The sequence below is a fragment of the Capronia epimyces genome (genome assembly GCF_000585565.1).
Source record: "Capronia epimyces CBS 606.96 chromosome Unknown aczIQ-supercont1.11, whole genome shotgun sequence".
Classification (NCBI taxonomy): Eukaryota; Fungi; Ascomycota; class Eurotiomycetes; order Chaetothyriales; family Herpotrichiellaceae; genus Capronia; species Capronia epimyces.
Genome location: NW_006912914.1, coordinates 175,423 through 197,867, shown reverse-complemented (window position 1 = coordinate 197,867; position 22,445 = coordinate 175,423). Strand labels below are relative to the sequence as shown.

At 54.4% G+C, this 22,445-nt stretch overlaps 9 protein-coding genes across 9 annotated transcripts; 5 read left to right on the top strand and 4 right to left on the bottom strand.

Annotated features, from left to right (window-relative positions):
• Positions 1–503: 503 nt before the first annotated feature.
• A1O3_10109 (uncharacterized protein) lies at positions 504–2,561 on the top strand (the record flags this gene model as incomplete). The annotated part of the gene is made up of 4 exons (XM_007740200.1): positions 504–722; positions 778–858; positions 910–1,176; positions 1,227–2,561. 4 exons carry the CDS (start codon positions 504–506, stop codon positions 2,559–2,561), a joined length of 1,902 nt encoding a protein of 633 aa, XP_007738390.1.
• Positions 2,562–3,065: 504 nt separating this feature from the next.
• On the top strand, positions 3,066–4,319 carry A1O3_10108 (uncharacterized protein; the record flags this gene model as incomplete). Its single annotated transcript, XM_007740199.1, has 1 exon — positions 3,066–4,319. One exon carries the CDS (start codon positions 3,066–3,068, stop codon positions 4,317–4,319), a length of 1,254 nt encoding a protein of 417 aa, XP_007738389.1.
• A 2,634-nt stretch (positions 4,320–6,953) lies between these two features.
• Positions 6,954–8,000, top strand: A1O3_10107 (tetrahydroxynaphthalene reductase; the record flags this gene model as incomplete). The annotated part of the gene is made up of 2 exons (XM_007740198.1): positions 6,954–7,047; positions 7,264–8,000. 2 exons carry the CDS (start codon positions 6,954–6,956, stop codon positions 7,998–8,000), a joined length of 831 nt encoding a protein of 276 aa, XP_007738388.1.
• Positions 8,001–9,032: 1,032 nt separating this feature from the next.
• A1O3_10106 (uncharacterized protein) lies at positions 9,033–11,000 on the bottom strand (the record flags this gene model as incomplete). The annotated part of the gene is made up of 1 exon (XM_007740197.1): positions 9,033–11,000. The coding sequence occupies one exon, from the start codon at positions 10,998–11,000 to the stop codon at positions 9,033–9,035; it is 1,968 nt and encodes a 655-aa protein (XP_007738387.1).
• Positions 11,001–11,385: 385 nt separating this feature from the next.
• A1O3_10105 (Fe-Mn family superoxide dismutase) lies at positions 11,386–12,211 on the top strand (the record flags this gene model as incomplete). The annotated part of the gene is made up of 3 exons (XM_007740196.1): positions 11,386–11,521; positions 11,594–12,063; positions 12,116–12,211. The coding sequence occupies 3 exons, from the start codon at positions 11,386–11,388 to the stop codon at positions 12,209–12,211; spliced, it is 702 nt and encodes a 233-aa protein (XP_007738386.1).
• A 119-nt stretch (positions 12,212–12,330) lies between these two features.
• A1O3_10104 (uncharacterized protein) lies at positions 12,331–13,419 on the bottom strand (the record flags this gene model as incomplete). The annotated part of the gene is made up of 1 exon (XM_007740195.1): positions 12,331–13,419. The coding sequence occupies one exon, from the start codon at positions 13,417–13,419 to the stop codon at positions 12,331–12,333; it is 1,089 nt and encodes a 362-aa protein (XP_007738385.1).
• Positions 13,420–14,141: 722 nt separating this feature from the next.
• A1O3_10103 (uncharacterized protein) lies at positions 14,142–15,607 on the bottom strand (the record flags this gene model as incomplete). The annotated part of the gene is made up of 3 exons (XM_007740194.1): positions 14,142–14,308; positions 14,486–15,082; positions 15,226–15,607. 3 exons carry the CDS (start codon positions 15,605–15,607, stop codon positions 14,142–14,144), a joined length of 1,146 nt encoding a protein of 381 aa, XP_007738384.1.
• A 1,300-nt stretch (positions 15,608–16,907) lies between these two features.
• Positions 16,908–18,029, top strand: A1O3_10102 (uncharacterized protein; the record flags this gene model as incomplete). The annotated part of the gene is made up of 2 exons (XM_007740193.1): positions 16,908–16,971; positions 17,074–18,029. 2 exons carry the CDS (start codon positions 16,908–16,910, stop codon positions 18,027–18,029), a joined length of 1,020 nt encoding a protein of 339 aa, XP_007738383.1.
• A 706-nt stretch (positions 18,030–18,735) lies between these two features.
• A1O3_10101 (2-oxoglutarate dehydrogenase, mitochondrial) lies at positions 18,736–21,992 on the bottom strand (the record flags this gene model as incomplete). The annotated part of the gene is made up of 3 exons (XM_007740192.1): positions 18,736–19,274; positions 19,325–21,734; positions 21,789–21,992. The coding sequence occupies 3 exons, from the start codon at positions 21,990–21,992 to the stop codon at positions 18,736–18,738; spliced, it is 3,153 nt and encodes a 1,050-aa protein (XP_007738382.1).
• Positions 21,993–22,445: the final 453 nt, after the last annotated feature.

Below are 22,445 nucleotides of genomic sequence, written 5' to 3'. Positions count from 1 at the left end.
AGCCGAATGGCGGGTTGGCGAATAGGAGGCCGGATAATTCTAAACGGCGGCTTGGGGCAATTGCAGCACACACGACTGGGTTAGCTGCCCCAATCATCAGCGGTTTGTTTTGTTTCGTTGTATGCACTCTCTCAGTCCTCCCTGCTCCCTGGCCAGAGACATGCAGCCTATTCTAGAGATTCACGACGGCACCAGAGCATGGAATTCCCGCGGTTGCTACGGCGTACGGATACTTTGATCCCTACTACTAGTACCAGGTAGTCCTTGCATTTCCGCTGCCAAGAAACCCGGGATTATCTCGCCGTGACGGCCAGCTGGCCACAACGCCGGATTCGTCAGCCTCTCTCGACGTCCCTCTGCCAGTCTCCTAGATCCCTTTTGTCTATAGCTGCCTCGTCGAGTATCTGAACACCACACTAGCCGCTGTCTCCGCATTGGGATGTCCGAATGATGAATGCAGTTGGCCTTCTTGCCGCTCGTGACCCCCGATCCCCTCGGATCCTATGGACTCCCCTTTAACCCAGCTGCTGAGGCCCGACTCGTTTGAGCCCAAGATCGTCCAGCTGTATCTTCATTTGTTCAATGTGCTTGCTAACGAAGATGTGGACGACGCCGTGCCCTCCGAGGGCTTCTGGCGGGAGTTCTTTCTTCTCAAGCCTGACAAGCAGAGGCTATATGACATTCTTGAGCCCTTGACCGCTTTCGACCTGCTTCATATGCAAGTATGATCAGCCCCATCCTCTGTCCTGCCTCGTCTTCCTTCTGACAGTCTGGCAGGCTCAGACACAGGCCTTCTTCAAGCGCGCAGTTCTGGAATCTGGCTCCGGTGTTTGTCCTAGAAACGAAAACGCACTCGAGGTTCGTCGCGCGGTCCGGATCTGCCTCCCGTATTGGAACTAAACGCACCAGAACTTGACGGCTTTCCTGTGTGCCGTCTTCACCAAAAGGTACACCAACCCAAATACCGACGTGATCGAAGTGCTAGCCGGTCTGGATGCCATTGACAGGTTGATGTCCGACCTGGTCCAGAGTCTCGAATCCATTATTCGGCAGGAGGCCCAGGAGACCATCCGCACGAGAGCCCTCCGCACAGTGCTTGCATTGGTGTCTGGGGGCTTTCACACGAGTCTCGTCTCCTATTTTATGCACCGAGATCTCTTTTCGGCCCTGATGAAGGTAAGACGTTCTCGTTCTCCTCGGGCCAGGACAAGGCTCACCATCTTTAGTATGTCCATGACATCCACGACAAACCGGCTCACGGACTCGATGCATTTATAGTCATCGGCATCTTATCGAGCTACAACAAATTCGAGTCGCAGAATGTGTACCATAACCGGCTCGAAGACTTCGTCAACGAGGACACCATTCGTCTTCTGGTCCACAACTTTGCAAGGGCTGCTGCGGCTATCCGAGATCAGTATGTCGCCGTTCAGGATGACTATCCCGTACCCTGGAGTTTCAGCAGCACTCTAGCCATGGTTGGACTCCGGGGCTTATCAGCTGATGCGAAAAAGCCGTTGCCACCTACAGAAGAAGAGGCTAAACGTTTGTTCACGTCACTGCCCCACGAAAACGCAGCGTGTATCCTCCCTTTGTATTCATTTGTCCACGCAAACAAATTGTTTGCTGCCAACTTGCTGAACATGTCTGTTGACAAGGATAAAGAGGCCCCCTTCTCTGCATTCTTGTCATCGACATCATACATATCACACCATGCCTACCGTGGGCCACGACAGGCAACTTATGCCACGCTCAGTCTTTTGTCAATCAGGATCATGGTGGAGGACTCAGTCCTAGCAAAGAGAATATGCTCAGCAGATTCCAAGAGAGTTATCCGACTGTGCCGCCAAAGACCCCCACATCTACCGCTGATCACCTCCGCAAGAGTACCAGCGACAGCCATCTTAGACATCTGCACCGACACGCTCAGCCATAATCTCCGGAAGAGACTGGATGTTCATCTCTATGGACTCGCTTTGGGCATTATGCTGAGAATAGTCACCTACCTTGAACAAAGCAAGTCTCGCCTACAACATCATTGGGCATACATATGGGGCTCACTTCTCTCTCTGATGCGGTTCTTGACGCAGTATGCAGATGAACTCAAACATCTGAGGGGAATCCGGGAGGACCTATGCGGCACTCTGGCAAGCCTGGCGGCGTTTTGCCTGTCCAAAGGTGATGCGTTTTTGCCAGACCCGGCAAGTTTTGACGACCTGTTTTACAAGCTTATTGAGGCGAACGATGTGCTTCCCAGGTTCAAACAGGCTTACTCTGATCCGTCACCGAGGTTCGATGCTGTGAACAGGTCAATTGACGCATTGATGAATGTGTCGTCACACTACCACGAGCTTCTGAAAGCACAGCATGGCAGGAAGACACATCAGTCTCCAGCTGCAATCCAGAAAGTCATCAAGGAAGGCTATGAGACCTTGAATCTGGAGGCGGATGAAGACTTTGGACGCTGGGAGAGGTGGCGTGAAAACCGCTGGAAGGCGGAGCTGAAGAAAACCATTAGGGTTGCTGTTGAAGATTCTAGGATTCTATCACTTAAAGGGTAATACTTCCGTCTGCCTCTAGTGTGTAAGCCTCACTTGAACCTCACTTGCCAACCTCACTTGCCAACCTCACTTGTCAACCTCACATGTCAGCCTTCCTTGTCAACCTTCCTTGTCAACCTCACTGTCAGCTGCCGTGAGCAAGTGACCAAAGAAATCCCTCCCGACTGATAGCCGAGAGTGAAGCGTCACTCACACTCACATTCACACTACGCGCGCCTCTCAATTATAAAAATACACTTCGCACACTTCTTCATGCGCCGAACCTTCTACCTCCTCTACCTCCTCGTGCGCCGAGCCTTCTACACGGATTGTACATGCTGAGCATCACCAACGACTCCCAGCTACTTGATCTGGTCGCCTACTCAGGCTACAAGTTTGTGGGTGTGATAGTGACCCTATTCTTCAGCGAAATCCTTACCGGAGGCAACGGGACGAACAACTGGGTAGGCTGGACATTGTTCTTGTCCTGAACTCTGCGCGACACCCTGAGCTATTTCATTCAAGATGTCCTACACAACAGAGTTTCAGGTTGTCGCGAATGCCCTCGGGGAATACACCGAATGCCATATCTGTGACCATGAGTTCCTGCGGGAAGCTAATGGAAGCCATCCCTGCGACTGTGAGGGGAAAGACCCCGAATGCGATTTCTGTGACCAGGCGTTCCTGTGGATTGCTAATGCAAGCCATCTCTGCGACTGTGAGCCCGAAAGTGAACCCTGCGACTGTGAAGAAGGGCATTTTACATACTGCGACTGTGATGCCAATATTGAACACCACATCTGTCCGAGATCCGGCCCTTTTGTTCCAAATTGGGGGCTGGAAGGACAACTCATTGCTGTCTGGAAGCCTACGCCTGGCAACGTAGCCATGGTCACCGATGATACCATCAAGAATATGGAGGCAGCAGTCGCGCAGTCGCCACTGTACTGCCCGCTTTTCCATTCACTCTCCTTGGAGATACGACAAATGATCTGGGAAGAAGTGATGGCAACCACTGCCACAGTGAACCTCATGCCATTTCGGCTTTGTCCGCACGTCGATGGCCTACAAGTCAAGTGTCTTTTCCCCGACGACTCAGAGACCACCGACGACTCATCTGCATCACTCCTGCTGGTTTCCAAAATGGTGCAGATGGAAGTCTTAGGGGTCTTGCTCAGCAAAAAGGTCGTTCGTGTGTTCAATGACCATGAGCCGCTACCAGAACCGATGAACGAGTCAGCACGAGGGGGCACGCGGTTGAAGAAGATTGGCTTCGGATACATGGGCCCTGCGGGATGGGACGTCCTTATGAGCACATTCCGACCATTCTGTCACCGGATTCAACAAATGAAGTTATACACGTTTCGCGACGCAGGCTTCTTTGACACGCGTCTCCTCTCAAGAGAGCTCGTCCAGAGTATCAAGGATGGACATGCAACCGTCAGAAAAGTCAAAAAGGATGGACATGTAACCGAGTTCCGTCTGTGCCCGCAGAGTCGTCTCATAAAACTAGACCTGGTCAGCATCTTCAGCAGCCTTCAGAGCCTAGAAATTGAGCTTACCGACTTCCGGTGGTCAGATGCCAGAAGAATCATGCCACGCTATCCTCCCGAGGAGGACTTTGTCGATGAGAGTGAGTCTGAGGAGGACGAATCTAGTGAGGACGAGGCCGAAGACACAGATGAAGACGATGAAGAGGAAGACGAAGACGCAGATGAAGACGGTGAGGAGGGCGACGAAGAAGTCAAGGATGACGAAGATCAAGTGGATGAGGAATGATACACCTGCAAGGCTGCAGAGAGGCGGCGGAAGCGAGGCTGGACGTTGAGCTGATCAGCTGAGCTCAGCTCACATGGCATCGTGGCACATTGAGAGTACCCTCAAGGCATCCGACATATGGCTGGAAACGGAGACTTGCACCATTGAGAGTACCCTCAAGATATCCGACATATGGCTGGGAATGGAGACTAGGTAGTAGCACAAGAGCACCGGGGCCAATTTCACACCAAATGGCTTAATGAATTTGAATTTGAATCTTCTGCAACAAGTCGAAGCCTAGGATCATCATCTCCTACAAGCATGGCACAGGCACAGGCATAGTTTTTTCTGCTTTGTCGTCGACCAAGTGACGGATACTACAACTCCAGTTCAACGCAGGTTGCAGGGAAAGTCCCGCTGAATCCCTCGATACCAGGATCGCATCCCCGAGAGCGTTCACGTGCACAAACCTGCACGTGCCTACCACGTGACTCGAATGTCCGACCACTAGCGCCGGGGGTTGAAAGTGCGCGGACTCGATCTTGTCTCCTCGTCTCCTTGTCTCCTTTTCGCCTGTTCGCCCGTTCGCCTCTTTTCCTCCATCGCCCCATCTTCCTTTCGGTCCTCCACTATTAATTACGTACTGCAGCTTGAACGGGCCCGTCAAAAATCGTCAATCGTCAATCGCCATAGCACGGATGTTGTGATGTGTTGACAAAATGCCTCGCTCCCTCTCTCTAGGGGTTTCTTTCTATATGATATGTGCCTGTGTATGGATGGAGCATGGAGCACGGAGTACGGATACACACAATTCCTGATTCCCCAGTCCGCGGTCGCCATGTTAACAGGCCGATGCACAGGCATAGGTAGGCACTCTCCTTGGACGGGGCAACGGAGACGTGTGAACGGTATAACTGGTATACGGCTGTCCGGACTCAGGCTCACGGACTTGTCATGTCGCAGCCTCACGCTCACCGCTCTCTAGAGTTGCATGATACACATAATGTGTCTAGGTAGTTTTCGGGGCCCCTTGCCGCGTTAGACCCCGCCCACTAGCTAGGCACCTTCTCAAATCCGGAGGCCGTACTGGTACGAAGTATCCGTACACTGGTGACTGTAGGCAATGGATGTACTCCGTACAGCCTCCAGAAAAGAGAGCGGACAAGCGAGGAGAAAGACGATGGATCGTACAAGTTACTTGGCTCTAGATTGGGACGGAGAATCTGTACCAGTATCCGCAGCCGTCACAGCCACACTTCGGAGATTCTGTAAATATAGATGAGGGTGGAAGGGAAGATGGCTGCTGACTTCTCCTCTCCCGTAAGGGATCACATCCGTACAAAGGCAGTGAGATACGGTACAAGTACTCCGTAGTATCTGTACAATTAGATCAAGACAGACACACGGACAGATACCAGTACGAGCGCTATTAGGTTAGGTTAGGTACCTAAGGTACTTACTAACTTAGGGCTGCAGTATCTACCAGATACTAGGTACATATGTAGGTAGGTAGGCACCAGGTGCCTAATAGATACTCCGTACCTATACCTCTACGGCTTTCATTTCGTACCTCAGGTACCTTAGTAACTGTGTCGACTCAACCTTTGACCGTTCTACAGTACACATATCCCATACCCCATACAGACAGATGCCTAACACGGACACGAAGTACTCTGCACCTCAGGCCGCGGACGACATTTCCAGGCCGGATGTCCAAACCTGCCTGCCTGCCCTGCCCAGGTTGTGGGTGTGGGTGTTTGTTCGGCGTTCAAGTTGAGGTGGTTGCGTACGGCGTATCCGTACAAAGACTTTGTACGAAGGTGTGAAGGTGCGGTGTGGCGGTGCCTCTGCCTCTCCATCTCTATCTCCACCTGGTTCAGCAGTAGGTGCCGGGGGCTGAGAGACTACGGCGCGATATGCTGGGGCCGAGGGCCAAAGGCCAAAGGCGCCGATTCCGTGCCCCTGACTTATGTACAGAGTTACCGAGCTACGTGCTCTTGGAGGAATGGTTGAATAATCAGGTAGGGATGGATTCAAGATTGTATGTACGGAATCTGCACTCCGTACCACAAAAAAAGGGGGCTTAGGGGTGACTTTTGACCCTGACCCTGAAGCGAAGATGGAGATGACTTAGGCTCCTAAGGCCTTAGGGGCCCAGGGTCCAGCCTAAGCCGGGTGCTTGGCTTAGGGCTCCTGAGTCCTTACATAGGCTTAGAGGCCCTAAGCCCTGGGGCGTGTCAGCGCCACCAACCAGCCAGTCCGGATAGTAGGACAGACACCCCCAACGCCCACTGGTGGCGGGCTCCCCTGAGTCCCTGACCCTTGTGCTGTGGTTTAGCGTCCCATCGAGCTCTTAGCCTGCGGCTGATGCGTGTCAATAAATAGAAATACCACAAAGCGGTGGCCCCTCAGCCTTCCCGCTCCAATGGCACGACGAGGATAATATTCCTACACTACTCGTACTAGCCAGCAGTAGTAATAACATCAACACCGTTTTTCTTTCTTCCCGGCCCTCCCTCCTCTCCTATATCCTATATCCCATCTCTCAAGACCTCGCTGCTCTTTTTGGAGTCTTTGCCATCCTCTCTCTTGCATACATACGGATACCTGATCCTCTCACACCCTCACACCCTCATACCCTCACCACCAAACATCATGTCGAAGCAAGCCTCCACGAGAGTCGCCAATGGCACTGCTGCCACCCCCAGCTACCTGCTGACCGGCAAGGTCGCCATTGTCACCGGATCAGGTACGTTGTCTTGAGGAGAAGAAGGAGCAGGAGAAACAGACAATACACAGCGGCACCTCGCAAAAAACACAACCCTTGAAAATCCCACCCCCCTGAAACCGCAGCTGTGCAGCTGCTGCAGACCCGGTTCTTCCCACTCTCGTTTTCGCTCGGAGCCCCTCATGTCGGAATGACCAACCGAGCACTTTGAACTGACCATGCAATCTCTCTTTCCAGGACGAGGAATGGGCCGTGAAACCGCTCTCGAACTTGCCCGCCGCGGCGCCGACGTCGTGGTCAACTACGCCAACAGCTCCAAGGCGGCGGACGAGCTGGTCGAAGAGATCAAGGCGCTCGGGCGCGACTCGATCGCGGTACAAGCCAACGTGTCGGACGTGAAGCAGATCATCAACCTGTTCGCCGAGGCCAAGAAACACTTCGGCAAGATCGACATTGTGGTGTCGAACTCGGGCGTCGTGTCGTTCGGGCACTTGAAGGACGTGACCGAGGAAGAGTACGACCGGGTCTTTGCCATCAACACCCGCGGACAGTTCTTCGTCGCGCGAGAGGCGTACAAGAACCTCGAGATCGGTGGGCGCATCATCCTGATGGGCTCCATCACGGGCCAGGCCAAGGGCGTGCCCAAACACACCGTCTACTCCGGGTCCAAGGGCACCATCGAGACCTTTGTGCGCTGCATGGCCATCGACGCCGGCGACAAGAAAATCACCGTCAATGCCGTCGCCCCCGGCGGCATCAAGACCGACATGTACCACGCCGTCTGCAGAGAGTACATCCCCAACGGCGCCAACTTGTCCGACGACCAGGTCGATGAGTACGCCGCCACCTGGTCCCCCTTGTCCCGTGTCGGCCAGCCCATCGATGTTGCCAGAGTCACTGCCTTCTTGGCCTCCCAGGACGGTGAATGGATCAACGGAAAGGTCTTGGGCATTGACGGCGCTGCTTGCATGTAAACTCTCCACGAGACCCAATCGCCAACCACCGTGGGAGCGTCGGGAAGCAAGGAAGAGGAGGACCACATTTTTTCAGAGTAGTGGGGGAGGATGGAGATGCAAGTGACGAAAAGAAGGCGGTCGACGAAAGGACACACAAGCAGAAGAGAACCAGACCAGACCAGATCACAGGAGTATTGACTTTTCTTGTTGTTTTGGCATGGCACTGTCTCGAAAACCCCTGCATCAGCGATGGAAGGTGCCGCGGCGGACAGGACGGGAACCGGGGCCCGGTCCACGCGCCCGGTCGGTCCGGTTCAGGTTCAGGCTTTGATTTGTCCCTTGGGTAGCCCTTTGCTTCATTTCATTTCTTGTCCAAGTTGGCTTCTTGCTATCTCGGCTCAAGTTGCGGTTTAGACGAAGAATTTTGACAAGCATTTAGACAAAATTTCATGGATGGCGCGTGGGCCCCGTTGTTGAACGTGTTTCGTCTCATAGAGTGTCTCTCTCTCTTCATGCTTCAGTCTTTGGATCTCGATCTCGCTTCACCTTGTCTTTTATTCGACTTTGTCTTTGTCTTCTTCCTTTTGTGCTATTGTCAACAAGGGCCCATGCCCATCCGGTGTATGGATACGGATACAGAGTTGATACTCGTACGCTCAATCGAAACCACATGTCAATGATACAGCAGAAGATCGCCCTCGTCAGAGTCAGAGGAACCAGCTCGGTCAGAGGTGCATGCGGGAATAGTTCGCTATGCCTTACTGCTATGGAATCTGACTGGCATCCCTAGAAGTCGAGCACATCAGAAAGGAGAACGAAGATATGGGAACAAGGAAAAAACACGCTGGACGGCAAGTGCTGCCTACAATCCAGCCAACACTGCGGTAGACGATCGGGTCGGCCGCTGCAACTGACATAGATTTATGTTCGAGATTCTGACGTCCAGTCTACATCTACTGCCGCTGCGTCTCATTACTGCTGGCCTTCAGGCCGAAATGCCATTTGTCAGGTCTTCGCCCACCCCAGCAAACCGCACGCAAGTCTAGGGGGTCAAGATCGCCCTACCGCCCGTGACAACAACCGCTCATCCAATGCGAATGGCTCGCCATCCTCGCTAAACACAACGTCATCCTGCAAATACACAAGGAGGCCCCGGCTGCGCCCTTCGGCATCTTGTAAACGATATAGTAGCCGTCCAAACGCGTCGGACTTGTGCGATGAGTGCAGCAGCAGATTGTTCTCGCTGGCCCAATCCTCCACTAGCGTCTTGAATGTGATTTCTTCCAGATCGGCCGCAGGTGCGATCGGAGCGCCAGCTGGCGGAACATCTCTGGTCGGAGGCAGAAGGGGCTTCGCCCGTCGTGATCCAAGGAGTGGTTTCCACATGGGCCAGCTATCGCTGTCGACCTTAGTCTTGACCAGCGACTTCAATTCCGCAAAACGTTCCAAGTCCAGGTCATCGGATGACAGCAGAGTCCACCAATCAAACAGCCAGGTGTGAAGGGCTGGCGCGGATCGTTTTGATTTGCGCCCACCAGCACCGGCGTATCTGCCTGTTGAGGTGCCAGTTTCTATGGGCTTTGGAAATCGTTTGACAGCTTCAATTAGCTTGGGCACAATCGTTTCGTGGATAGTCTTATAGATAAGCCAGGCTGGCAGGATCGGTGACCACGCCGTGATGAGTTTGTAGGCCGGATCTGGATCGTAGACATCCCAGTCTCTTCCCATTGCGCTGCGAATTCGCGGGTACCAGTGTAATAGAAGAAGTGATTCAAAGTGCGTCGTCCGCTTGCGGTGCCTTGACGTGATCGATTTTTCGAGCTCGAGGAGTTGGCTGATGGATTGCAACGACTCGACGAGGAGTGCTGGATGTGATAGCGGCTCCCAGTCCGCCATTTCCCGACGGAATGGCGTTTCAAGGCATGATGCTGCCAGCTCCGGTAGGGACAGGTCAGAGATGTAACCTGCAAACTGGATTTGGATGCCCTGGAGGCGAGCGATGCAGGACTCCCAATCTCGCGCCTCGTTCGAATCATCAACGGTGACTCTCTCAAATGCCGTTATAATGTCGTTGAAACGCTGAATTTCTTCATCGTGCAAAGCTAAGGCGGCACCAAGTTGGGTGTCCTCATGTTCCAGATGAGTTTCTTGCTCCTTTGTCGCATCCCAAGCGTCAGCAAACGCCTGCAATTGCAACTTTATACGAGCAGTTGCCTTGGCAGCTTCTAGACCCGGGTCAGGCGAGGTGGCTCGCGTGGGAGTTGAAAACCCGGACAGAGAGGTCAAAGTCTTAGTCTCAGAGCCTGTGGCGTCCACGATGATCTGCTTCATGGCCTCGGGAATATGGAGACCTCTGGACTCGATCGCCGTGACCGCATATTTGGCCTTCGGAGGCGCTCTGATTCGCGGCGTGCTGGCTCCAGGCGTCGAACCTTTAGACGAGGGCTTTTTGTCTCGTCCCGATTCTGGTTTCCTGCGTGGAGGCTCGGGTGTGCCGCTTCCTTGACCCAGCCCAGCCCGGCTCTGCAGTATCTTGGCCTGGATGGGCGCCGTTATACCTTGTCCAGCCCTTCCCAGACCTTGACCCTCCACGTAGCCCTGTTTGGCCATCATTCGTGCGGCGAAGGAGTTTTTCTGAATCCTGCCACCTGAACCAAATGCCGATGGCCCTGTGCCAGCGGTCTTTTCTGCCTGCCGTTGCGGCGACATGTCTGGTGCAGGAGCAGTATCTTCTAGCTCCTCATTGTATTCGCCGATATTGAAAGATTTGCGGAAACCACCCATCCCCGAGCCCAGGCCCAAGCCCATCGAGGGCCTCTCATCGTCGACATCTTCATCTTCTTCGTCCTCTTCGTCTTCTTGATCTTCCTCTTGACCGGTAGATTTGACGAACCCCAGACCACGACTGCGCAACGTTTTCATAGTTTTCCTTCGCTTGTTGGGCCTATCATCGTCGGTATCATCGTCATCGTAATCGCGTAGGTTGAAGGGCTGGTCGTCATCGGAGGAGTCGCTCATGCTGGCCGGAGGGAGCCAAGGCAGATGGAAGTTATGAGGACCGTGAATGCGCTGTACGCTGCCTGCGCATTTGGTGCGTATCAAGGCGACGTACGGAGTACTCTATACAATACAATCCTGTCACGTATGAAGGCTCCAGTAATGGTCGGTGGATGCCCTCCAAAAGATCGGAGATGCAAAAAAGTGCCCGGAGTCGGAGTGGTGCAATCCACTGGCTGTTTCCAGAAGGGTCAAGCGTGAAGCGTGACGTAAAGTGAGCTTCCTACGAGCTCCGGGCGCTCTCTCTGTTATATCTATCAATTGCTCTCCCCTGCAATAACATTCCCTGTGCTTGTGCTTGCCCCTCAGACTCGCAACCATCCGGGATCATCTTCCTCTAACCATCATGGCTTCTCTTCTGCGTTCTGGTGCTCGCCCCTCGACTCTTCGTGCGGCCGCGACGGCCAACAAGCCCTTGCGATGCTTGACCACCGCAGACCGAACATTCATTCGGACCAAAGTCACTCTTCCGGACTTGTCATGTATGTTCCCCAGTCATGAGGATTGGGTATCAGTTGGGTATCAGTTGGGTGTCTAACTCAGCTACTCCACAGATGACTACGGCGCCCTCGAACCCTCCATCTCCGGCAAGATCATGGAGCTGCATCACAGCAAACATCACCAAACCTACGTCAACTCGTACAACGAGGCCTCCGACAAGTTCGCGGCCGCCGAGGCCAAAGATGACATTGCTACCAAGATTGCTCTCCAACCCTTGATCAACTTCCACGGTGGTGGACACCTGAACCACTCACTGTTCTGGGAGAACCTGGCGCCGAAGAATGCCGGTGGTGGTGAGCCTCCCTCTGGAGAGTTGGCCAAAGCAATCGACACCACGTACGGAAGCTTGGAAGAGTTGAAGAAGAAGTTCAATGCTGCTTTGGCCGGCATTCAAGGCAGCGGTTGGGCCTGGTTGGTGAAGGATACCCAGACTGGACACATCGGCATCCAGACCTATGCCAACCAAGACCCTGTCGTGGGCCGATACAAGCCTTTGTTGGGTGTTGATGCTTGGGAACACGCCGTAAGACTTCCTATCCGTTTGCGAGTGGGCGATCGTTGCTGACAATGGGCAGTACTATCTTCAATACCAGAACCGAAAGGCAGAATACTTCAGTGCCATCTGGGATGTGATCAACTGGAAGGCTGCGGAGAAGAGATTTGGCAGCTAGATGGCGGTAGCAGCCGAGTATGTGTATACCTTGTGAATATCAATCCGAATACCATTGCAAGCAAGCTGTCAGTTTGTGTTCTTTGGCTCGCAAATTGAGCATGAGGGGCACATGTATGCCTAAGCCACAGCGGCATCGTCATGCACTGTCTCATCTGCCACCACTTCTTCCGGTCTTACGCTCTTTGCTAGGTTTGTTACAAATTCCTTGTCTATTGCATCTTCTTGATATGACAGAAATTCCGGATACGGCTGCCACGCCAGCCAGTCTTCTGCACGAGCTTTTCCTTCACTCCCTGTGTCCAGCAGACCTGCACCCACGTCGAAGGTCTCCAGGTTCTGCTGGTGGTAAAAGATTGTTGCACCACATTTGACGCAGAAGTATCGATCCACGTGGGACGAAGTTTGATAGTGGCCGAGCTTTGATCTGTCGGCGAGGAAAGTGTCGAGAGAGACTTCATCAATGCATACCAAGTCTCTCGGGACTGTGATCCAGCTTGTGATTTCGAAGCCGGTGACAAGTCGGCAGGATGTACAAGCGTCCAGATTCGCTTCAAACTTTCCGGTCCGCTGATTAAGGTCCTGATCGGGCCTGGCCATGGAAAATGTGACGTTTCGACAATGACAATGGGCGCGCAGCCGGTCGTTGTCGTGCGAACGAGCTGCTGTTGAACTCACTGAGTTCTGTCGCATTAGATCTGTGACTGTCTTGTCGCTGACCAGATCGCTCTGCCGTCCTCTCCAGTGCCGATCCATACCCACCAAGTGTCCCCTGTTGATCCAGGCAGCTGCACCTGCATCACCGCTGACGTCTTCGACCCAAAGCTGGACCCTGTTCAGCTTTCCTTCAAGTCCGTCCTCAAATCGGAGCACACCTGTTCCAGCTTCCCACTCTTCTGGCTCTGCGTCTTTGTCGTGGTTGAGGACGGAGGCGCCGCATCTTCTGCAGAACCACCTGTCGCATACTGAAGAAGAAATATAGCGTACCAGATGGCCGCTGTCCAGGACTGCCTCGGGCACCGCGACGGGCAGAACGGCGAAGGTGGCGAAGATTTGTCCGGTGGCGTGCCGGCATGAGTTGCAGTGGCAGATTGCGGATTTCAAAGGTAAAGAAGAATGAGGGATAGAGACTGAGAAGGAGGTTAGTCCGCAGTGGCATTCGATCGTCAACGTCAGCGCATGTTCAAGTTCCTCCTTGGGTTCTGACATCTTGTCTTTAGATGGAGAAGGGGCCGACTGGTCTCGGCTTCGACGAGAGTTCTACCGGCGGAAGGTAGAGTATGAATATACCGACTGTGTCTACTGGGTATGGTATGGATACTCGGTCCGAAGGATAGTTTTATCAAATTCTGGCTTGGAGTGTCGTCATTCTTTCAAGACTGTTCAGCGTTCCATTCACCGTACCCCGTTCGTTTGACATGACACGAAGGGCGCATGCGGGGCAAGGCTGGGCCAGGCTGAGCAGGGTTCGGAACCATGCCACTGCTTAGGTCTTAGGTACCTACATGTAAATGACGACAGTTGGACTACATCCCTGCTGTTCCCACCTGCGTTCCTATCCATCCATAGGTACCTAACATTGACTTCTTTCAGACAAGTCCAATCATGCCAGGAGCAACGAGAAAAACTGACGTCTCTTGAACAGTGGTCTGCCGCAAACCTACCCTCACCACGGAGAAAACTAGAAGCTGGAGTACGGGCAGGGAGAGGGTGAGGGTTCATGGCCATACAGTATCAACCCTCGCATCTCTATCTCCATCCCCATCCACATCTCCATGCTGACGCACGACACACGCCTCGCTTCGATGACACACGCCTTACTTCGATGCGTGAGCAACGTGCGACCTGTCATCTTCAACACCCAGATACGAGTTTAGCTATGAAAAGTAACCCTAACGCCACTGTACCTACAGCGATGCCTATACCTATGCCTATGCTCTCAGCTCGAGTGTGTCGTAGACGATTTCGGAGTTTGGTTTCGAGTAGACGGCTTGCAGCGAGCGACGGATATAGTCTCCCGATGTCATGGGCTGGAATTTGGCTGGATGTTCCGGTGTCACGAACCGGTCCAGGGCTCGGAGTTCGGCCTCTTGGTTTGCTATAATACAGTAGAAACGGGTGCGGTCAGCGAGGTGGACGAAAAGAAAGACATAGAGAACAAAGAGAACAGAAAAAGAAAGACAGAAAGAACAGAAAAAGAACAGAAAAAGAACCCCAAGCAAGTCCCTCCTCTCCCTATCAAGATCATGTATTTGGTTTGGAGAACCAGACTTACCACCAAGGAAAAAAGGCACTGAGTACCGCGCGCGTCTGGACGTGTTCAAGACTCGATGCATGGTCGATACGAACAGGCCGTTGGTCAGCATGGACAAGGAGTCACCGATGTTGACCACCAAGGTGCCGTCGATCGGAGTGGCCTGGATCCAGCGGCCCGTGTTGGACAAGACTTGGAGCGAGGCGATCTCGTCTTGCAGCAGGATGGTCAGCAGCTCGTAGTCGGTGTGCGGCCGGATCGACGACGGCTCCTGGGTTCCCGCCAGCTCGCCGGGGTAGTGGGCCATTTTCAAGATGGAATACGGCTGCGTGGCCAGATGGTCGAGCGAGTGTTCGTCCAGGTCGAGCCCGAGCGCGAACAGGCGCAGCAGCGACCGGCTCAGCCGTAGCATCTCGCCCATGTAGTGCTTGACATTTTTTTCGTAGCCCGGGAGCCGGGTTTCCGAGGGCCACCAGTTATCGCCATTGTTGTGGCTATTTCTGGTCTGCCGTGTCGTTGCTTCTGCTTCTGCGTCTGCGTCTGCGTCTGCGTCTGCTTCTGCGTCGGCGTCGGGGTCCGCGCACGCTTCGTAGCCGTAGTTGATGCCCTCGTTGAGTTCTGGACCAACCTGGTTAGAACCGAAGTGATGTAACCTGAACCTGCACCGAATCACACTTGGGTATCGTGACTGTGACTGTTCTGCTGCTGGTGCTGGGAAAGGAAGAGAAAAGAAAAACACAGAAGATGAAAACGCAACGCACTTGCTCCCGCTGGCTGGTCCGGGTCCAGCTTGATGGGATAATAGCCATAGTAATGCTCGTGCTTCTCCGTGTCGTACTGCATCTTCTCGTCGAGCGTCAGCTCATGGAAGAAGCGCTTCGTCTCGTGCAGGATGGACGCCACGCTGGTGGCGGCCACGCCGTGGTTGCGGATATAGAAGAATCCGCACTTGATGGCCGCATCGCATACCGTGCGGGCCAGCTCTCGTCGACGGTTGATGTCCGGATGGGCCATGTCGCCGAGGTCGATGATGGGCAGCGTCGTCTCGCTACTCGCTTCGGATTCAGATTGCACGCGCCGCCATCCCAGTCCGGTCCTGACCTCTTGGTGGCCGTCGGGGCGGGTTCGGATGATGTCTGCCATGGTCAACGGGGCAAGTTGCAGCTTGCTTGCTGCTGAGATCAATTCATTCCGTGCTTCTCATGTCCCCGTGGCCCATGTCTGCATCGTGGTCTTGTCCACGGCGGCGAGAAAGAGCAAGAGCAAGGGCAATAGCAATAGGACATACAGTACATACTCCGTACATATTTCGTAGCCCATGGCATGGCGAGGCCGGACAAATCCGTGCAGTAGAGATAGATGGGACTGTAAGTGTACCATTCTGTGTGTCCCGTACAGCACTGTAGCTTATCGTCTGCAGCGGACAATTCAGTTCAGTGTACGGAGTACTCGGTAATACTCTGTGATTAGTTGCGATCCCCGATCCCTTATCGACGACGGTGCTGAACTCCGGAAACAAAACACCTCCTGTAAACTATCCTTACCTGATTACCTACCACCTACCACCCTGGACGACGCCGCTTCGCCGAACAGAGCTGGTGAGCGTGCGCGTGCGCGTGTAAAAAATTGAGGGTTTGAAGACGCGCTCTGGAAGAAGGATTGTATGGGACGGACCAGTACATTTACTACCTAGGTGCTACCTACCCGGACTGGTGGATGAAACACAACCTCAAACACCGTCCCAGCTGCGACGATTGCCGGCTCAGCACCCGCGGGGCGGCTTCAGGGCTGACCAATCCCCCGCGCGCTCGCCGGTCGCCTCCTTGGCAGCTGGAACAGTCTGCGACACTTGACGAGGCTGAGTGCCCCCCGGCTCCCCCGGCCTTCGTCTCAGCCTTGCCCACCGCCCCGTTTGGGGTTTGGACATGACACGTCGCCCGCCATGACCTGCGGGGCGATTGGATCGTGGTTTGTGCCTGACATCCGTTCCATCGTCACCGTCACCGTCAACATAACATTCTCGATTCTCTCGATTCGATGCAACCCAATCCAATCCAATCCAACCGAATCCGTCCCGTCTGCTCGACGCCCCCTTGGGCGCGCGTTGCTGCAGCGCAGGCAGCTGCATTGCCGATGGAAGGGACTATCCAGAAAAAAGGAGGCGTTGATGTCCAGTGAGTACTCCATACAGCAAGCACTACCAGCAACGTCCTCGTTGTTTAAATGCTCGAGGGTTTCTGCTTTTCAAACCCATCCCATCTCGAGCCTCTTGATTTCCTCGTCCTTTCTACACATACCGCCATCCAATTCGATTCTACCCTTCCTCCTAGTCAGCTCTCTTTTTTCTTTTCTTTTCTAAGCCCAATCAACCACTCCTTTTCAGTGAACTTCGACTGCTGGATCAGTCAAGAGTTAGAAAATACTCTACTTTACTCCATTCAGCATGCACCGTTTCATCACTCCTTCCAAATCACTCATCATGCTATTTCTGTTATTGCTTTTCAACTGTAAGTGGGCACACCCCCGACAACCCATTCCATTCCCCGGGAAGAGGAAAACAACCTGAATACAGGGAGGGGCCTATCTGATTAACATTCCCCCTCTTCCAGTGACAGCCCTCGTCTGCGCCCAAGGCACCCAGTTCATCACCGGCCCATGCACCAGTGACGCCGATTGTGCTTCCAGCTGCTGTGGCTTTAACTCGGGTAAATGCGCCGGCCCGGTCGTGGCCCAGGAACGTGATGGGGGATGTGGATTCGGCAACGCCCAGCCCAACGACGACGCCGCTCGCGCCTTGACCGGCGGCCAGCCGGCAGCCACCTCGCCGGCCACCAACACCGCCTCAGCTGGAGCGAACGCTGCTTCTGCCCCGGCCGGAAACGCAAATACGGCCGGGACAACACCCACGCGAAGTGCATCCACCACCGTCAACAGCAACCTCGCCGGATCCGCCAACGTCGGCAATGGCGCTGGCAAGCAGTTCATCACGGGCCAGTGCTTGAGCGACGCTGACTGCGCTTCGGGGTGCTGTGGCTTCAACACGGGTCTCTGCGCCGGCGCCGTGATCGCTCAGACCCGTGACGGCGGCTGCGGGTTCGGCAATGCCCAACCTAATGACAACGCTGCGAAGACCCTGACTGGAGGAGGAGGAGGAGCGACGACATCAGCGGGAACAGGGACAGTGACAGGATCAGGATCAGGGAGTGGCAGTGGCAATGGTAGTGGCAGTGCCGCCCCATCTCCCTCCACCACCAAGTCCTCCTCCGGTGCTGTCGACAGCAGCCTCGCCGGTGCGGCCAACGTCGGCAACGGCGCCGGCAAACAGTTCATCACGGGCCAATGCTTCAGCGACGCCGACTGTGCCTCGGGCTGCTGCGGCTTCAATTCCGGCAAGTGCGCCGGCGCCATCATCGCCCAGACCCGCGACGGCGGCTGCGGCTTCGGCGACGCCCAGCCCAACGACACGGCCGCCCAGGCCTTGACCGGCGGTGCGAGGAGGAAGAGGGGGAGGAGGAGCCCGACGAACCGGTCGGTCAGTATTGGCGTTCGAGAGTTTATGGCTTGACGTACCTTACATAGTACACACAAGACCGGAACTAGGAATCACAGGGGAAGCCCAAGCCTTGGAGCATCCCCACCAAAAGAAAAGAAGGGAAGGGAAAGGAGAACCAATACCTAAGAAGTGCGTGCTGGACACGTCAACGCCGGTAGTGGGCCCAAAAATGTATTGAAAATGATTTCGAGATGTTGATGTTATATTGCATGATACATACAGTAACAGACAATGCGACGACATCATCATCGGTCGTGCAAATGCAAGTACTACTGCAGTCTTCTTCCCCTCCGGCCCAAGTCATGGGCAAGGGCCGACGTTAGAGTTAAAACTGAAACTGATTCCGCTCCCATCGAGAGGCTAATACAATTGAATTGCTAGGACTCCATCCTGCTTGGGCTTAACATCTGGAGAGCACTGAGCAATCCACGCACGCACGCCCGCACGCACGCCACGAGACTGCCGCAAAACAACGCCCCAGCAAAGCTTCACTCGTGTTGTTTGTTGTCCTTGCTGCTGTTTCTCTTTATTACAATCATCTTTCGGCAAGACAAGGCTGACCTGACCACCTCCCTCAGCTTTCTTTTCTACCTTTGCCCACATCTCCTCCGGCCGACCCATTTCTGCCTCAGGCTCTTTGACGTAGGGGTCAGCGGCGTCTGCAAATCTCTCCCAATCACTCATTGACAACCTTCGCCCCAGTGACGCCGTCGGCCAGTCACTCGCCCTTCAATTTGTCCTGCGTGACCTTGAAGGCATCCTCCAGTAGCGTTTGTTCCTCCTTGAGATGGGTGGCCTTGAGACCGGTGGCGACCGACGCCGAAGGATCGCGTCCTGCGTATATCACGTGGCGTCTGTTGTGGTGCTCCGTCTCGTTCAAGAGCGTCTCAATACGTGGCTGGACGAAACTCCAGGCGCCGGCGTTCAAGGGCTCCTCTTGACACCAAACAATGTTCTTGGCGTTCTTGTACGTGTCCAAGTTCTCCTTGAGCTGCGCCCATGGGAAGGGGTTGAGCTGCTCGATCCGTGTGATGGCGGTGTTCTTAATGTTATTTTCGGCACGGTGCTTGAGCAGCGCGGCGTACACTTGGCCCGAACACAGGATGACACGGTCGATCTCGTCGGGCTCGGCAATCGCTTTGCCGTGTTCGGTTTCAGGGATGATCCACTGGAAATGGGAGTCACCGATGAAATCGTCAATGTCGGAGCGAGCGATGGGGTGACGCAGTAAAGACTTGGAGAAGAAGACAATCAATGCTGGGAAGCGTTAGTCAAGTCAGACACCGTCAAAAGCAGGCCAAACTCACGTTTTCTAAATTGTCGGTTCATCTGTCGTCGCAGGATATGGAAGTAGTTGGCAGGCGTGGTCATGTATGCTACCTGCATGTTGCAGTCCTGATGTTGCCGGTCAAGTTTATCTGGGGATGGGAACACACGAGGCTCCTCGTTGCACAGTTGCAGATACCGTTCGATACGACCGGAAGAGTGTTCCGGTCCTTGGCCGTCATAACCATGAGGTAGCGAGACAACAAGTCCGGACCGCTGTAGCCATTTGACTTCACCCGAGGCAATGAACTGGTCAATAATACACTGAGTGTTGTTGGCAAAGTCGCCGAATTGTGCTTCCCACATGACGAGCGCGTTGGGGGATGACAACGAGTAGCCGTATTCGAAGCCGAGGACTCCAAACTCGCTCAACGACGAGTTAGAGATGGTGAAGGCACCTTGGTCTTTGGACAAGTCGTTGAGCGGCGTGTAAGTTGCCTCGTTCTCTTGGTCATGTAGCACTGCATGTCTTTGGGAGAATGTGCCACGTTCCACATCTTGACCCGAAACTCGGACATGATGACCCTCCAGAACGAGACTGCCGAAAGCCAAAGCCTCGGCCGTGGACCAGTCGATGCCCTTGCCGTCGTCCACAGCCTTCTTTCGGCCTCCCAGAATACGTTTGAGGTTTCGGTGCACGGTGAATCCCTCTGGCGCCGAACTGATCTTGTCTCCAATCGACCTCAACACATCCGCGCTGACGCCCGTGGGCGGATGGGGGAGGACCTCCGTCGCGAGTTCCTTGGGCGTCTTGAACCCATTCCAGGAGGAAGTCAGCCACTCTCTTCCAGTAGGTTGGTAATCTTTGCTCCGGTCGAAACTGTCGTTGAGCATTCCCCAGACCCATTTCTTGTGCTCCTCAATGTCCTCTTTGGCAAACGTGCCTTCTTCCAGCAGCTTCTCGACATATTTGTCGATCTGGGGCTTTTGTTGCGAGATCCGTTTGTACATCAGAGGCTGTGTAAAGGATGGTTGATCGGTTTCGTTGTGGCCCTGTTTCCGGTAGCAGACAATGTCGATGACGCAATCTTTCTTCCAGTCGGCTCTCCAATCCGAGGCAAGTTGGCAGACGAAGTTGACAGCCTCAACATCATCACCGTTGACGTGGAAGACGGGGGCGTCGATGGCCTTGGCAATATCGGAACAGTAAGGTGTCGACCGAGCGAATCTAGGATCGGTCGTGAAGCCAATCTGGTTGTTCACGATAATGTGGATAGTGCCACCGGTGGAATATGCGGGCAGGGCATGGAACCCCAGGGTCTCGTACACGACACCCTGTGCAGCAAAGGCGGCATCGCCGTGGAGCAAAACCCCCATAGCCGTCTCGTGGCTCTTCTCGTCGTTGTTGTAGTGCTGGATCGCGCGGGTCTTCCCAAGCACGACGGGATCTTCGGCCTCCAGATGGGAAGGATTGGCAACCAGAGATAGCTGGACTCGTTTTCCGGAAGGAGTGGGACGTTCAAAGTTCATACCGAGATGGTATTTCACATCGCCCGAGCCTTCATCGCCCGCTTCGGCCGTGCCGGAAAATTCACTAAAAATCGACTCGTTGGGCTTGCGGACGACGTTGCTCAAAACGTTCAATCTTCCTCGATGCGGCATGCCGATCACGATGTCCTTGATGCCATAGTCGACGCTGCGGTCAATCATGGCTTTCATACCTGGCACCAGTGACTCGCAACCTTCGAGACCAAACCGTTTGTCGTTGGGATACTTGGTGGCCAAGAATGTCTCGAAGCTGGAACTCCAGATCAGACGGTCCAAGATGCGGCGCTTGTCATCCACCGAGTACTTGAACGGAGTCGGGACCTCGATTCTGTTTCTGATCCAGTCGCACTGCTCACGATGTGGGATGTGGATGTACTCGACGCCATAGGATCCGCAGTAAATCTTCTCGCAGGCAGCGATAATGTCCCTCAACTTCATCTTCTTGCGCGTCTCCGTGGCGAACCTGGGTAGAATGCCGGGGCCCAGAGTGAATTCTTGGTCCAGGTCGGCTTCGGTGAAGCCGTAGTGGTCCAACTCGAGTTCCTTCGGTTTGCGATATCCGAATGCATCAGCCTCGCCACGGATCCCCAAGGGATCCGTCTTGGCCTTGTGGTGGCCAGTGGCCTGGTACGCCCGAACCAGCAATTGGACCTTCAAGTGATTGGTGACGTCGTGGTCCCCAGCTTGGACGGCGTTCGGTGCGAGGCTCACGGCGCCTTCGGCTTGAGAGATTAAGCCCGGAGGAGGTTGGAACGCTCGAGAAACGGGCATGTTGCCTTTTTCCATGTTGTGGAAGTAGGCCTGCCACGATACGTGGACGGAGGAGGGATCGTGTTTCCACGCCAAGTACATTTCGTCAATGTAGTTTGCCGCATTGCCTTGGAGGAACGAATCGTTGGGGTCCTGAGCAAGTCAGTGAGTGCTGGGAAACGTGGACACGCGCACAGGAAGCCATACTACGCCTTTGTTCGACTCCTCAGCCGCGATGGCATAGCTCCTGCGCTGCAGCGAGCCGCGAGCCACGAGGGCCAGAGGTTTCCTGCCGGCCACGACGGCATTCTGATGGCTCCCAGAAAGGAGCTGTGACTTGGATGAGGTGTGTAGGGACCTCGAAGCTTGAACAGCTCTCAGCGAGAGCTTTCCCGCAGTGCAACGATACATGATGGAAGAGGTGGAGAGCTACTGATACAGCGAATGATCCATAGGAAACGGAAGAGGAAAAGAAGGTCCCCAAGGACAACACCAACCACCAACCAAGGAGTGGAAAGGTGGACAATGTACAATGTACAAAGAATTCCGGTGCAGGAGAGGAGAGTTGCGGGTTGAGGATTCAAGATTTTGAGGAGGCGGCTTCAAGTTTGGGATAGACAACTGCTAGTCTTGGGATCCCGGCTTGAGGCATTTCATTCAGTCATAGGTGGCTGAGTAGCGCAGGCGCAGTTTACATCTGCTAAGCGGTTTGGGACAAGTCTGCTGCTGTTTGGTGCCCGCCAATAGGCTGCCTCGCCGGCCCAATTGTGCCTGCCGTGACAGGTTAAGGAGGTGCGCCGGGGGGTCGCCGCTATAGCCGCGTCTCGGCACGGGGGATCTTGGGTATCGGGGCATCAAGCCGGA